The sequence below is a fragment of the Phascolarctos cinereus genome, unplaced genomic scaffold (genome assembly GCF_003287225.1).
Source record: "Phascolarctos cinereus isolate Bilbo 61053 unplaced genomic scaffold, phaCin_HiC Scaffold_726;HRSCAF=1367, whole genome shotgun sequence".
NCBI lineage: Eukaryota > Metazoa > Chordata > Mammalia > Diprotodontia > Phascolarctidae > Phascolarctos > Phascolarctos cinereus.
In genome coordinates, this window is record NW_027556098.1 from 135334762 (window position 1) to 135352210 (window position 17449).

The 17449-nt window shown below is 34.6% G+C and overlaps 1 protein-coding gene across 2 annotated transcripts in view; it reads right to left on the bottom strand.

The window, feature by feature from the left end:
- Window positions 1-17449, bottom strand: part of UGGT1 (UDP-glucose glycoprotein glucosyltransferase 1) — a 130683-nt gene that overhangs the window by 62064 nt on the left and 51170 nt on the right. For both annotated transcript variants that reach the window (XM_078146785.1, XM_020967128.2), the window contains exons 4-13: window positions 15159-15289; window positions 14017-14129; window positions 9854-10028; window positions 8595-8691; window positions 7562-7640; window positions 5079-5179; window positions 3868-3967; window positions 2497-2557; window positions 1618-1709; window positions 99-249 (exon numbers count right to left, since the gene is read on the bottom strand). In XM_078146785.1, coding sequence (XP_078002911.1) covers window positions 99-249; window positions 1618-1709; window positions 2497-2557; window positions 3868-3967; window positions 5079-5179; window positions 7562-7640; window positions 8595-8691; window positions 9854-10028; window positions 14017-14129; window positions 15159-15289 — 1100 coding nt within the window. The remainder of the gene's footprint in view (window positions 1-98; window positions 250-1617; window positions 1710-2496; window positions 2558-3867; window positions 3968-5078; window positions 5180-7561; window positions 7641-8594; window positions 8692-9853; window positions 10029-14016; window positions 14130-15158; window positions 15290-17449) is intronic.

The following is a 17449-nucleotide window of genomic DNA, read 5'->3' on the forward strand; positions in this document are numbered from 1 at the left end:
GGGTAAGGGGTATAGCAATTTTTTTATGATAGAAAATCAAGAGAAAAAAATGCTAATGATACTTGAATAATATATTTGAGAATTAAAAGAGTCCTCACAGAAATAGCAGGGCTTCTGATATCCACAGCATAGTCTGCATCTGATGGCTGGATATTCAGTTTCAAAATATTGTGCAGAGATAAGTCTTCTATTCCTAGTCTGTGCAGTCCCTCCATAACACGAGCCTCATTCCTCAACACATCAAACAAGCTGAAATAAATTATAGAACTGTTATTATTCCTAGAAACACTTGAAAGCTGCTGAGGTTCTGATCCTGGCAAGTAGACTAAAACAGATGGTTGGTAGAATCTACACCACAGCTGGTTTAAATTTTTAAAAGTGAATAGAATTGTATTCTTTTCATTACTTCCATACATTTAAAGGCCTATGTATGATGTCATTAGTGTATGTCTTCCCTCCACTGACAAAGAATATACAATCTTATGAATATGCATGGCTGAAAAGTTTATCAGCTGGTAGTCAACTCACTGGTGATACCCCTCTCTCTACAACTCAAGACAGAAACCCAGTCCATGACAGGCCCTTTTTGAAGCCTTTCCTGCTACTTAGTAAGACCTTACAGAGCCTTCACTTCACTGGTATCAGCTTCAAAAATCCAGCCAGGGCTTTAGTGAAGTAGCCTTTGGGTCATTCTATCAAAATATACAAATCTAATTCATTTACCACTTTATCAAAGTACTTTATCCTTTTTCTTTTTTTAACAGGAACTAACATTTAATTTGAGTTAAATACTTATTCAATTGTTGTACTCAATATGCTTTCCATATTACAGCCTAAGACAAAACAGTGCTAATGAGATCAAGCACCTTAAAATATATACTACATTTTACTGGCTTTCTATGACCATCTATAATAATATCATGTGGGCTTCGTAGCTTAATTTTGACAAGATGGATGGTTTACTGTAAATAACCGCATCCTACAAATCATTACTAACTTTATGGTTTAATACTAGGGATTTATTATTTATTATTTATTATTTAAAAGTTTATGAGTCAAAGGATAAATTTCAATTTAGAAACATGGGCTGACGCAAAACAAGAGTAAATTAGAATACAGCCATGAGGAAATAATTCAGCACAATTTGGTAATTAATAGCATATTACTGGATAACACTTTAATGAACTTGAACAGCAGTATTTCTGGAAGCATTCCCGTGACATGAATGAAACAAAAACATTTTTTTTTCCAGAAGAGTCACACCAAAAGGCCTTCACTGGTGAATGCAGTTCTACCCCCCAGTGGACCTTCTGGCCAAGATGGCCAACACAAACATTTAGTGGTAACAGGGCAAGGGGTTACTTTTTATCAATATGGACATCATAACTGCATTTATGAAGACCAACTGCAGGTGATGATGTGTTACAAGAGGGCAATATTTCATATGGAAAATCACACAGAAAACTGCCTATACTCAATTACCCTTTGGGTAAACCTCACCTAACACTGGAAGCCTTCTAATACAGACTCAAAAAAGTTAACATCTGAGCAAAAATCCTATTAAAACTTGTAGAATAGAAAATTTTTTCAAAGAACGAAGTAAGCTGATATCCATACCTAAATATATCCTGTGTGTCTAAATCAATGTGTAATCCATTGATGAACAGGGCAGACTCTCCAGGCTGTAATCCTAAAGTTCCTTTGAAGTACTGAAAATTTAGAAGGAAAAAAATATTGTTGACATGCAAAAGGACATTCAAAGAAGAATTTCTGCCAATTTTGGACCTTCTTTTCTACCATCATCTTTTACTTCTGAGGGGAGTTTTCCTACAATTTTCAGGAAATTGGGAGAACATAGTACGGAGTCTCTTCTTCATAATAAATCAAATTAATTGAAAATCCCAATAATATGGACATGTCTTGTGTCTAGCACCAACAGCTTCTACTCCTTAATAAAAGATAGTGATGGAAAGTGATGGCTTTCCCTCCATAGCCACTAGTTATTTTACCCTGCTAGGGTTAGCAGTGAAAGAAAGCAAGGACTGAGGTACATCTGAATTACTCAGATCTCAATGAAACAAATTCAGTAGGCACTAATTACTAAGTGAAGAATTATCAAGCATAAAATTTATATTTACTGAATTTTTTTACTATGAATTATATGAATTATTCAATTATGAAATGTAGTTTATATTAGAGACTAAAGATGCCAATGAGTTCTCTCACTTCTTCTACTACAAAAGTGGTTAGGACAATGGCCACCACTAAGTTCTTTAGACGAAAGGCTGTAAGTCAAGGTTAAAGCTTTTTAAAAAATTAATTCACAGCACTGGGTTTTAAAGGGGGAAAAGGGGGTATTTGGAAAATCTTTGGTGTAGCACCCAGATCAAATAGATACTAACATTTATCTACTTTGAAAGAGATTTCCTATCTTACTCCCTACCTACCACCAAAAAAAGAAGAAGAAACTGATGTTTTCTGGCAGATGTTAGTTACCTTTTGGTTCTCTTCCACTTCAGTTCTGAGTTCTTGATTAACAGCAGTTTTCGTTATTGCTCTAAGGAAAAAAAAAGTTAATTTGGCTTGGCCAAAATAAATACAAATTCACTTATGTGAAGTGGCCAGACTTCGAAGAATATACTGGTAAAGTGTTAGGTAAATTATTACCAAAAGGGTTTTTTAAAAATACAGTCCTTAAAAATGGGTATGTAGCCCCTTGCTTAACAGCACATTTTTCTCACTTCCAAAAGAAGATCCATAATAAAGCATTCTAAAGTAGTGTTGTTGCTTCCAGACCTTGGCTAAAAATAGAACAATACTATTGCCACAAGTTATCTCTAATGCCTATAAAGTGAATAAAAAACTTTTATGAGCAAGTTTAGCATTGTATTTAAGTACTCACTAGTGGTGTTCATGTGTTCAACTCAATATCTCTGAATGATATGACTGTGAATTAACTGTGAGATTTATGATAAGCTTTATCAGGCAATTCTGTATTAAACTGTATTAAAAAGAAAAAAAGAAACCTCAAATATCTCGTATCAGAGCTCAAAATAACTTAGCACCAACCTTATAATGATTTAAAACAGTCATATAACATATAGAGGAACTAACTTTTATCCCTTGCTAAAACATTTTAGCAGGAATACGAAACAAAAAAAAAATGCTTATTAGGTATGAAAAATGAGAACTTCAGAATTCTGACACAAACTTGCATAACGCTTCAGAATTAAGAAAAATGTACATACAACTATATGCGTGCACTGATAATCCGATTCAAATGCAGAAAAATAACATAGATTGAATAGTAGAAAGTTTTTGGAAGCACCAACTAAGATTTTGAAATGTTACTTCTACATTAATGTATAAGTATAGAGTCTGGTTTGATTCAACATGGAAAAACTCATGTTGAACAATTATTAGTATACTTAGCAAGTAAAGGAGAGAAATGGAAATTAGCAAAATAAGCACCTTGCTCATTTTTCTTAATATAGATTTCTTCCCTTTCAAGATACAGTTTTGTTTCAATCGAAATGCCATTTTTATTTTTTAGACTTCATGTCAACATTTTAATGCTTTTATAAGGCATTATACATACACACATCATGTAAGAATTGTTAACAACAAAATTTATTCCACAAATCTCTCTTAAGACTTCATATGCATTTCTGTTTTAAATGCCAATCTACACAAATCTTGGAACAGACATTTTAAAATAATGCCACATTGCACTGATGCAGTGCTCTTGTTTTCTAAGTTCTTTTACATTTAGTAAATCTCGCTTTGAATTTTAACAAAATGAGAGGACAGTTATCATTGGATACTATGTTAACGAGGGACATTTCCCTGTGCTTTCTTCTGTATTACCTAGCTTTGGTAGGAAAATTCTGACTGAGATCCTTTAGAACCACCAAAGCTACCTCAAGAGGTGCAGCCAGGACTCGGGCAGCAGTCTGGAAACTTAGATCTGAAAAAAAAGAAAGAAACAAAGAATAAAGTCTAAGCCAAATGTTAACCATTAACTATGATTATATAATACACTGATGCTCAGACACACAGGTAAACACGCACATGCACGCACACACACAAACACATGCTTTATAACTGACAAACTTTTCATGCTCTGTTGTTGGTAAAAGACAAGACCTTCAAATGAAGTCATTCAAAAGGATGGTATTTTAAAGGCACGATTCCAAGTTAAATCTGTTTCACAGCATGTTTGGGTTCCTTTAGGATCTATCTACCGAAAATGGTATTCTCTAAATCGTTCTGTACTTGAATACTGCTGAGACAGAAGCCAGATCAGTGACAGGGAACCTGAGGCCTCAAGGTCACATGTGGCCCTTTAGGTCCTCAAATGTGGCCCTTTGACTTGAATCCAAACGTCACAGAACAAATCCCCTTAATAAAAAGATGTGTTCTGTAAAACTTGGATTCAGTCAAAAGGCTGCACCCAATGACCTAGAAAGCCACATGTGGCCTTGAGGCCACAGGCTCCCCACCCCTGACCTAGACCATCCTTTGGATTTATAACATTTCCAAAACTAGGATTTATCAGAACTTCCGGTAAATGATGATTTGAAAAATGAAAAAATTTGCTAAATAGCTCAAAGTGAAAGAATATGAACAAGGAAAAAAAACCCACAATAAGTGACATTTTATACCCTTTCAAAACTGAGAAATTTTTTTATTTTAGGAATACAGCTACTAGTTGACTCAAAGGCCAATGGAAAATCTAGCTACATAAATAATTCATAAATATCACATGCTTGAATTTTAGCACATTAAAAAAATTACTTACTGTGAATGTATCTGAATTTTTACCTAATATACACATCCTACAATTCTATATTATTTCTATACTACTCTCCAACTATTTGGTCCCAGGGCTACATATTGCAACTGCCATTTACTATTATATATCATGGTTATTAAAACTGGTTTCAAAATTTCTGATGAACTCTAATACCACAGAGGAAATGTCAGATAGGTTTAACAGTCTCCAAACTGTATGTTTCCTATATTATAAAACTAAATCAAATTACAGGTAGAATATCATTTCATTAGATTGGCATTACCCTGCAATTGCCAAACTTTCAGAGGTGCCATTTCATTGGTACTTTCCACAAGATGCTTCCGGAGTTCCTTTAACTGGTCCTTCATATCAGGATGGAGTTCTCTGACAGAAATATGAGGAAAGTCAGATTCAAAATGCGAATCATCTCTTACTCATTCAAAACACATTTGCATACTAATAAAATTAATGTTAACATCTGGTATGGGATTGTGTTTTTTAAGCCTTTGTTCAATTTTACGACTAAAAGTAATCAAATAGTAATATAATTCATCCTACCCATTTCTTTCCTATTTGTAACTTATAAAAGGTTAAAACAAAATTCAAAAAGAGATGAAAAAGATATACAAGATTCACCAAAATGTTCTTTCAACGAATATTTACTAAGAAGACAATTTTCATCAACTGGGATGACATTAAACAGAAGTAAAGTTGGGGCTACTGAGTTTCTTTTCATTTATGTTCTGAGAACTATCAGCTGTTATAGCTAATAATTTAAAGTTTGTATATGAGCAAGGGAAATTGCATTTAGTCCAAAATTGACTTGCCAAATCCTTATACTAGCTCTTTTTTACCTAACTACAAGAAAAAAGGTCATATTAACAGGTGGAAGTGAAGCCAATTTGTACTCCAATATACAGAACTGAAAAAATTAATTTATTGTACTATCTGGGTCCCTCAGTTTCAACTGGTTGACTTCTATAGCAACTCCACTACTCTTCACAATTAAACTATCAAATAATTGCTACTCGTATTTGTATTTCATCCATGTAATCACTCTTTCCAACAAGGTAGATTGCAATCTTTCCACATGTGCCTACGTAGGCAACTCTTATCCCTAAGATAAAATACATTTTGGGAAGTGTACCCAACGTAGTAGGGAATTCCTCTATGGGGTACCCTTCTGTTATCCCTCATTTTTGCTATGTGACAAGTCCATAGGAAAAACCAAGTTGATGAAGAATACTTATGTCATTTGGGAAGCTCTAAATTGTTCCAGAGCTTGAGGAAATCAGCATGATATTATGAATAAATAAAAGATTCTGGAAACTTCACTATTTTTCGAAAATCCCTCTTTAATTTAGACTAGTTACCCTAAAATTTACACTAGTTACCTTAAAAATTTTAAATGAATAAGCTCCTCGGTTAGAAGGGGTCACTTACATTCTCTATAATTTTCATAATGTACCTTTGTATTATAAGTAATCAATAATCAGACTAACATGGAAAAATCTGATATGTTAGAAGCTTGCTAAATCATTTTTCAAAAATATTTTGATCTTGACCACAAACTGGTTTAATCAGTGCTGAGGTTAAACAAAAATTTTAAAGTATACATGTAATAGACCAGAAATCATGTCAGTGATTTTGTCATATATAACTCTAGCAAATGTTAAAGCTAAAAGTAAATAAAACATTTATACTAGCCATTAGCAAAGATGATTCCTACTTCATCTCTTTTTTCTACACCTAAGAAAATGGAAAAGATATATAGTATAGTGGCAAGAGCACAAGTTTTGGTCTCAAATCCTGCATCATTTAGTAAGGTATATAACCTTAGAAAAGTCACTTAACTTCTCTGGGCCTCAGTTTCCACATCCATAAAATGGACTCTAAGGTCCTTTTCCAGATCTTACATCTATGATCCTATGAAAAGTGAATAATGCCCAAAATTTTACAAAAAGTTCTGATTAAGTTATACATAACTACAAATTTATGATAGACATGGCAATAAGGCCTGCACTGCTCTCTAAGGACCCTTATGCGACCTTAAAATGCCTCAGTGTATTGGAGTATACTTAGAATTATGAAACCATGGTAGTAAGAGCTAGAAAGAACCTCAAAGATAATCATCTAACACAATCCCTTCATTTTACAGATAAAGCCCATTTCTACAAAAGAGGATTTTTCTTGGATTTAAGTCTTATAAAATCATAGTTGATACCTATAATTCCCCAAATAACTTTTTTTTTTTACATTTTTGGCATCTACCATCACTTTCCCAAGCTAAAATAAACTGTTTCCTAGACAAAAATTTTGGGACAATAATTCAATTTCTCCTAATACTCATCATGAGATTGAGATCAACCATGCTGATATGAAACCAAAACATAGGTTCAGATAACAAAAACAGGCAGACACATAATACTGTATATACCTTAGTGATTATGCTTTACCTTTACTCAAAATCATAAACATAATCATCACAAGATGGACAACAGCAATCTCATTTTAGATTATATCCAAGAAAGCTTGTCATTGAGTCTCTCTGTAAGTTGATGCTTATTCCCTCTCCTCTTTCTATCTGTTTGTTTAGTGCTCAGCACAAAACATTATGAAGAATAAACAATTACTATTTTTATTAAAATTCATTCATTCAAGGATCCTGAAGGTTGGGCAAGTTAAATATGCCAAAGGCAATGGAAAGCAAGCAACTAAGAAATTCTGACCAAGGAGATCATTTCTGATTGAACCTGGTTGTCATACCTTAATCTTCCAAAAAGGAATCCTTGAACTTCATCAATAGGGTCGTTTTCACCTATTACTGTAGCATTCGTGTCAGTTCCTACAAAAGTACAAGTTATCATACATGTTACCACTCACTAATACTGATGAGATATTATCATGCATTTTGTTTGCTGTCCAAAAAATTCAACTTGAGGCTATATATAGTGCTTATTTTTTGTTAGTTTTTCAATTTTAGCTAGTCCGAATACATATTGGTTGGAAATTTTTTTCAGTTATTCTTTGTTATTGATAAAGTAAGAATAGGTTTTTTCTACTCAAATATTAGAAAATTTTACAAATGAATTGCAACATTCATAAACTTGAAAAAAATGGGAAGCCTCCCAAAATCAAAACCAGCAATATTAAAACAGACAGCTTCTTCACTAAACCAACTAAACAAAAGAAAATGTACATTAATATTGATAGTAAATGTAAAAGTTTGCATTATGCTGTTATTTTCCATTGAAGCTAAGTTATTAGATGCTTTGTGAACCACATTTTTACTATTTCCTGATGTGATTAAAAAAAAGAGACTCTTTTCAGATGACCACAGCCTTCCCCTTTCCTTCTAAAAAAGTTCTTTAACATAAACCATGCAAATAAGAAAATATATAAGACAACAAAAAAAATAAAGTGAGTGGGGAGTGGCATAAGAAAACATATCCACATATACTCTGGATGAAAGTAAACAAAATATTTTTCTTACAAATGAAAAACAAGAAGTGAGAAAGCTAGAGAAAAAATGGATTTGCATTGTTCAGCACTCCCTCCATTAACTAATTAAAGTGTGATATGGAGAACCTGTGAAAGGCATCTCATCTAACACTCTTGGCCAGAAAGGTGCTAGCTATCACATAAAATACTCAGACAAGAGTGGAAACAAATTTTCGAGGAGTAAGGTTTAGGTCTCTACAAAGGAGAAAAAATTCTCAAAGGGAAAAATTAGTTTAAAATTTTAAGCTATAAAAAGCAGAGAAACAGGACAACTTTTGTTCTTATTTTAAGAATTCACCTTTCACCTGAGTATCATCCTTGGCCTTGTATTCTGTGCTCTTGATAGCCAATTCCACACCATACCCCGAAAGGTAGACTCTTTCTTTACTAGGATTCTGAAAGTAAAATTAAGTACCTCCATTATTATTGCATCGTTTGAACTTGTTTCCTAAAATAGGAAATATTATTGTGTAACAACACACAGGTATACATATATGTGTGTACATATATATGTGTGTGTGTGTGTGTGTGTATATATATATATATATATATATATATATATATATACACACATACACATATATATGTATATATATATATGTACATACACATATACCTTGTATATGGTAGGGCTTTAAAAAATATGTGTTGAGTTAAATAAACATAGTTGCCATCTTATAAATAGGCCATGTTCCAGAAGTTTATAAGTAGACTGCTTGGTATGCATAACACATTTTGCCATAGAATCCCAATATTACAAATAGTGATTGGATCCCTAGAATAATCCAGAATAGCCCATCTGACCTGTAATATATCGGTTAAACATAACCACTATCCATATAACATTGTTTCATAGAATATTCATTCAGACTTTCCATCTTGAGCATATTCTCACCAGGAACATATTCTCTTCCCCTCTCAACTGAAACAGTGGAGTGAGCCTCCAAAGATTCTAGTGGAAGCAGGGAAAGGAAGTCCCAAGAATTCTCAGCTAGAGCATAAAGAGAATTGATGGAGATTACTTAGAGTTGTCATGAGGAGGCCAATCTCAAGCTGAGGCGGAAAAATATATATGAGATGTGTCTAGTTGGAAAATCCATGTACAAATGTGCTGATATTAAAAAATACTTTAAAAACAATTAGCTAAATGCCACAAATGGTATAAAATCATTAAACTTCATTTTACCTCATTTCTCAAAATCATTTTGGAGCAAAAAAGAAATTGGGAAAATGAAATTGTCAAGAACTATGGGAAATATCACTTCACTAACTAATTCCAATTCAGAATATGCTATTTATGGTGAGTTGTTTCTATTTTTAATAAAAATGTAGTAACTTCATTTGGCCACCCTGAACACTATTTTCTTTTTAATTTTTATTGGAAAGGCAGGCAATCCTTCTACAGAAATGGATAAAGAAAATATAAATAGGTGTGATGACAATGAAAATACTAAAGAGTGATTTAAGTAACTAAATGGATGCAAAAGAACAACATAAACATATATGCCAGGCCAAACTAACAACCAACAAAAGTTAAAAAATAATAACAATACTTACTGATATATAGTGTCTGAGTACATAATTTATTTTCCCTGAACTGCTTTTTGCTACAAGTTGATGGTGGAAATTATAAAATTCTTTAGAGCCAATCTCTGAGTAGAATATCACCACCGGGCTTCCAGGATTTAAGGACGGATATCTGTGATCCCCTTTGAACAAATTTGGTTTGGGTCTGGGAATAAACATCAAAAGTTGTGATAAGACAATTCAAATCAACTCAATTTCTACAAAAAAGCTTAATTACTATTATTGACTTTAAGTATTTTAATACCAAGAATATGAGGAAAAAAATTCCCTCTTTCTATTCCTTCTAGTGTTTGTTTTTATCATGAATGACTGCTGGATTATTAACTACTGCTATAGGGTTTTTTGTGTATATGTTGTATGATGTTGACAGTATTTATGAATATTAACTAGGCTTACATGTGACATAAAGCCTGTATAACAGGCCACAAAAATCATGGAATGTAAGAAATGGAACAGACCTCAAAGCCATCTGCCATTGCAAACAGCTTGGTGGATGGAGTACTAGGCCTGCAATCAGAAAGACCCAAGCTCAAATACAGACTCAGACACTTAACCTGTGTTTGCCTCGGTTTCTTCAACTGTAAAATGGACAAAATAAGACACCCACTTCCCAGAGTTGTGTGAAGAACAAATGAAATAACTATAAAGTGCTTAGCACACTGCCTGACACACAGTAAGCACTATATAAATGTTAGCTATTATTATTTTCTAGTCCAACTTATATACCAAATAAATCTCTACTATAATACCTGACAAGTGGTCATCCAACCTCTGTTTGAAGATTCCAAAGGAAGGGGAATCTACCACCTCTTGGGGCAGCCCATTCCACTTCTGAAAAGGTATAATTATTAGGAAGTTTATCCTAATCTCAAGCCTAAATTTAACTCTTTGCAACTCCACTGCTTCTGTTTACGCATTCTGGGACCAAACAGGACAAATCTCCACATAACAGACCTTCAAACATTTTACAGCTATCAACGTGACTTTCCTAAAGCACAGGTCTGGCCAGGTAAACCTCCTATACTCTATAAACTATAGTGGTTTCCTATTACCTGATAAATCAAATACAAAACTCCTCTATTTGGCATTTATAGTCCTTTACAACCTGGTTCCATCCCATGTTCTTGTACTGGATGTTGTCCATCTCTAGAATGTACCCCCTCCTCACTTATACCTCCCAGAATCCTTTCCTTCAAGGCTCAGTTCTGGTCACACCTTCTACACCAAATCTTTCCTTTTCTCCCAGCTTGTGCAAGTGCCTTCCCCTGACAATTACCTGGTGTCTATCTTGTCCATGTCTACATACTGTATATCGTGCTTCCCCTTGCTTGATATGCTCCTTGAGGGAAAGGGCTAGTTTGTTTTTATCTTTTTGCCCCCAGCAGTTAGCTAGCCCAGCATCTGGCACACAGTACATGCTTAAGAAATGCTTGCTGATTGACATGCACAAAGAAAAACAAATAGACCATTTGGCTAGAAAATAATATGAAGGAGAATAATCTGTAGTAAGCCTGGAAAGGTAAGATGGAGTCAAACTGTGAGAGTTTTAAATGCCAAACAGAAAAAAAAAATTATATTTTATACTGGAGGCAATAAGCAGATATTCACAGTTCTTAAGTAGGCCAGTAAGAGACTTGTCAGACCTGTGCTTTGGGGATATCAATATGACAACTGTAAGAATGACTGAGTAAGAGCAGGGACACCAATAAGGAGGCTAATACAACGCTGCAGGTCAGAAGTGATAAAGACATGAACTGGGGTGGTGATTGTGAAGGTGGAGAAGGGGAGGAATTTGAGAAATGTTATAAAGGTAAAGTCCACAAAACTTAGCAACTGACTTGATATGAGATGTGAGGAAGATAAAATAGATGAAGACGACTATGAAGAAGTAAACCTGGGTAATTTGAAAGATGGTGGGGGTCTGGGCAGAAATAAGAATATTTGAAAAAGGGATAAATCTGGGGAGAAATGTAATGAGTTCTATAAATATATTACTAAAGGGTTTTGGTTTTCTCCTATTCTTGACAGGAGGATAGGTTGGGGACAAGAGGGTGAAAAGGCAGATTTTGGCTGATAAACATAAAATATTTTTTTAAAAAATTTTAAGAAGGAAATATAATGATTTCCTTTGAGGTTGAGATGCCTGTAGATTATCCAGTAGGAGATGTCCAATAGATCAATGCCTAATAGTTGGAGATGATGCAGGACTGGAACGGAAGAGAGAGGACAGGGTTAGATGTATAAATTTGGGAACCTTCTGCATAGAGAACATGGCTGAACTCATGAAAGCCGACGAACTTAGAGAGTACATGGAAGGAGAAAAGAGTCCTGCAGAATTCTCACACACCAGAGAAGGACATGGATGAGGATCCAACAAAGGAAATGGAGACCCTCTCATTTTAAAAGTAAGGAAACTAGGTCCCAGGGAGATGAGGTGAGCTTTCTAAGACTGTTAACAATATAATCTAGCTCCAAGTAAAGAACAAATCAAAGTTACCTCTTACATTTAAAAAAAAAGTCAATGCCGAACAAAATAATGAATCTCTATTATTGAACATATAAACAATTTGAAAGAACTCTGTTAGAACATTTCATTAATATGCAGCCAGTACTCATTTTGACATTTCTATATGTAAGTCATGTATAATAAACATAATATCATAAATGAATAAGATTACAATTAAAAACTAACAGAAGGTAAGGGAACTTGATGCCCTAGAGATATAGTAAAATATTCACCTCTGATATCTGAAGAATAAAATTAAGGAGTGACAGAATTATACCGGGAGAAGGAGGAAGGGAGAGGTAGAACGGGGTAAATTATCTCACATAAAACAGACAAGAAAAGGCTTTTACAGTGGAGGGGAAGTAGGGGAAGGTGAGAGGGAATGAGTGAATCTTATTCTCATCAAATCTGGCTTCCTAAGGAGGGAATAACATACACACTCAATTGAGTATGGAAAGCTATCTTATCCTACAGGAAAATGGGGGGAAGGGGATAAGAGAGTGGGGGCAGGGGGAAGAGATTACAGAGGGGAGGGCAGATTGGGGGAGGGGGTAATCAGAAGCAAATACTTCTGAGGAGGAACAGGATCAAAAGAGAGAATAGAAAAAATGGGGAGGGGGGATAGGAGGAAGGGATAATATAGTTAGTTTTCTACAGCATGACTACTATGGAAGCGTTTTTCCATGACTACTCAAGTATAACTTGTATCAAGTTGCTTGCCTTCTCAATGAGGGTGGGTGAGGAGGGAGGAAGGGAGAAAATTGGGTACCCAAAGTTTTAAAAACAAATGTTAAAAAATTGTTTTCACATGCAACTGGGAAATAAGATATACAGGCAACGGGGGTATAGAAATCTAAACCTGCCCTACAGGAAAATAGAAGAGGAAGGGGATAAGAGAAGTGGGGAGAGGGGAGATAGAAGGGAGGGCAGATTAGGGGAAAGGGTATTCAGAATGCAAACTGTCTTGGCGATGGACAGAGGAACAAGATGGGGAGAAAATCTGGAATTCAAAATCTTGTGGAAATTAAAAAAAATTTTTTTTTTAATTTACAAAATTAAAAAAATATATCCACCTCTTCCATTCAGCTTCCACAAATAACCTAACTGTGAGAAAAACAGCTTTTTAATTACTGACAGAATATTCTAATAAAATTTTAATTATTTAGTTTAAATTATTTAGTCTTGTTTGAAAACTATATTTTCACAGAATAATATCACATTTGTAGTGCTTTTTTAAAAACCCTAATTTTTAAAATGAAGTTAACAAACTTGGTACATTATCCTAAGATACAAATAATAGTATAATGGTCAATGGATGCCAGAAACATTAAATAACAAAGAATAAATTTTAAAAGAAAAATAACACATTATGACATAATTTATATATGAGTATGCTACGTGGTGTAATGAGTAAGACACTGCACTTGATGTCAGAAAGACCTCAGTTTCAATCTCATTGCAGACACTTAATTGTTATATGACCTTGGAGTAAATCATTTAAACCTCTCTGTGACTCAGTTCCCTCATCCATAAAGGGACAGGCTTGGACTTTATGGCCTCTAAGGTTCTTTTCAGCTCTGAAGTACACATTATTGACAGAGGAGAATATTAGAGACACACACTCTACCTTTTAGATGCTGTCTGTAAAAGTGCTCCAAGTGTGTCAAAATCACAAGTCTTCTCTCCATGCACTGAAAAGAATGAGTGACAACCTTTTGGTGGAGGTTCATCAGCTGCTATCTGCCAGGTAAAATAAAAGTAATTTTTAAAAATAATTTCTAGCCAAAGAGAAAACATAATAGTCCAACTATGGATGCAATCCTACTATTTCCAAACACCCAATGCCATTATTTAAATTCAAAGGTACTGTCTCTCTAAGTCTGTTTCCTCGTCTGTAAAATAAGGGGATTAGAGTAGGTTATTTCTAAAGTCTCCTCCAGTTCTAACATTCTATGACTCTGATTCAATGTCTCAAACAGTAACAAGATATCTGCAAAATGGAGTCTAACCTGAAAATATTAAAAACATTAATTTAAACTTCGACAGTATAGGCAATTCACTTTAGTTAAATGAGCCATGAAATGTAATATGAATGCAAATAGAAAGAATGATAAATGCCCTAAAAAATTAGCTGTGGCAAGCAGAAAAGAGATCAAGGGAGGGCTAAGTGGAAAAGGTTTGATTATATAAAGAGTATAATGAAACGTTCTAAGGGAAAGACAAAACAAGATGCACAAATGCAATGGATGTATAATGACAGACATAAATATAAGGGTTTAATGAGATATGCGTGTCTGCAAGTTTAATTAAATGTAGGTTCATGTATTTAAATGTAATGAGATAGGAAAAGTAAAAGGTATTATGAGATCACTTATAGTCCTATAATTTAATCTGTTTACAAAAAAATGACCTGGCTATATGGAAATAAAGAGAAGTGAGCAAAGAAAATGGCACACTCACAAAGCTATTTGTCTTAGGAGTTTGGAAGTGTGGCATTTTGGAACAGGGATAGTTTAGGTGAAATATATTCTGCTTTTTCCATCCAAAATGGGGGAGATGGAATTCCTAAACAGAATTTATGAATTAACAGCTAAAAATAAAGATTATTACATATAAACAAGAAGTTAGTTTGAACCAGAGATCTCAAACAGGCATTTTGCATATCTTCAACGTACAGATTAACCAATTAATATATACTCAATGTGCAGATTAATCATATTATGATTCTGCTAGAATAGTTGTTCTATAAAGGTACTGCTGCATACTAACCTGCTGGAAGGCTTGAACTGTAGCTGAGTAGGAGTGAAGCGACAGAGAAAATTTCAGCAAGTTCTGTTGAAGAGGTGACAGATAATGAAATGCTATCTTCAATAGTTCATGATAATAGGAATAGTCAGTACCTGGCATGGAAGAAAACAAAGAATCAAAAACTGTACTTGATTATAAGTGACCAAATATATTACTATATGTAATAATTATTTTAAAAAATAAAATATCTGTTATCATATGATTGCAACATTACAGCTGTGCTTTCCAATCAACCAACAAGCATTTATTAAGCACCTACTATGTTAATCAATAAGGATTTAATAAGTGCCTACTATGTCCCAGGTACTGTGCAACGTTCTGGTGAAACAAAGACAAAAAGTAATCAATCTCTATTCTCAGGGAGCTCACATTCCATCAGAGGGAATGTATAAATGAATAAGTGCGTAAAACTGACGCAAAATAAATTCAAGGCAACTTTGGGCAGTAGGGCACTGGCATCTGGGGTAATCAAGAAAAACTTCAAGTAGAAAGTGGTGCTTTAAGCTGATTCTTGAAATAAACAAGGTATTCCAAGAGGCTGAGGTGAGAAGGAAACACATTCCAGGCACAGGAGAGAGCCAATGCAAAAGCACAGAGCCAAGAGAAAGAGCATCTCGTAGAGGAACAGCAAGAATGCCAGTTTGACTGTATGGTAATACAAAGGAAGATAAACAACTTACAATACAACTACAAAGATAGGTTGGGACCGGGGGCGTTTAAATGCCAAATAGAAGTTTATATTTAATCAAAGGAACAATAGGGAAACAATAAAGATTATTTAGTAAAGCACTGATAGGGTCAAAACTAGACCAAGAAAATCATGTTGGCAACTGTATGGCGGGCAAACTGAAAAACGGAGAGAGTTGACTTAAGAGGATCAATTAGGAAGCTATCGCTACAGTCTAAGTGAGAAGTGATAAAGACATGAACAAAGGCAGTAGCCACGTGAATAGAGAGGAAAGGACAAGTTTTGGCAAACTAGTTGTGTATGTGATGTGACGGAAAGTGAGGGGTCAAAGACAATACCAGTAACTGGGTTATTGGAAAGATGGTAGTGCATTAAACAGAAAAAAACGAAGTCTGGAAAAGGACTAGGTTTGAGGAGGAAGATAATAAGTTATATTTTGAACACACTGAGTCTGAGATGCTTCAGGCATATTAAGTTTGGAATATCCAAAAAGCATTTATGGATGTATGACTGGAGCTACAGAGGGAGACTAGAGCTGAATATAAACATATTGAAAGTCATTTGCATAGAGACAAATAATTATAAAGCCATGAGAGCTAATGTCACTAAACAAAAAAGAAGAGAAAAGGGCTCAGGCCAGAGCCCACAGTTAAGGAGAGTGATGTGAATGCAGATCTAGAAGTTAGAGTCAAACATGCAGGAGGAAAACCAGGAGATAGCAGTGTCATAAAAACCCCCGGAGGAGAAAGTACTCAGGAAGAGAGGGTTCCATCGTGTAAAAGGTGGCAGAGAGGTCAAAAGGAGAAGGACTGAGAAAAGGAAAACAGGTGTGGCCATCAAAAATCAGAACTTTGGAGAAAAACTTTTCAGATAACATATATGGTTAGAAGCCATACTGCAAAGAAGAGTCTGTGGAAGAGACACATAATTTAACTATGAAAGAGAAGACCTATACGGGATGACAGTTTGAAGGTATAAAGACACTGTCTGTTTTTTCCCCAAGACTGAGGTATGGGTGGGGTACTAGACAGCAGGAAAGAGCTGAAGATTAAAGAAGGGGAATAAATTGTGGGTTACCCTACTGAAGAAAAGGGAAATAGATGGAATCAAGGTTACATGAAGGCCACCTCTTCAAGGAGGCAATGCAAGAGAGAATAGGGGACTAATGGGATATAACAGATATAGAGAACGGGAGAAGGAGCTAATAGAAAATGGCCTCTATTCTGAGAAAGTCCTTAGTAGAGAGTGGAAGAAAGGAGTAATGGACATAATGAATGAAAGGGAAAAAGCATAAAAGGATATTGGCTACTTGTTAAGCTTTGGAGAGAGCTATGCAATGGAAAAGTAAGACAATTTACAACACAACTAATACGGAAATGTGTCTGGCATGACCACACATGTATAACCTACATCAAATTGCTTGCCTTCTCAATGAGGGAGGTAGAGACGGAGGGAAAGAATTTAGAGCTCAAAATTTTAAAAATGAATGTTGAAAATTGTTTTTATATGTAATCGAGGGAAAATAAAACATTAAATAAAAATTAAGTAATAAGAAACATCAAAA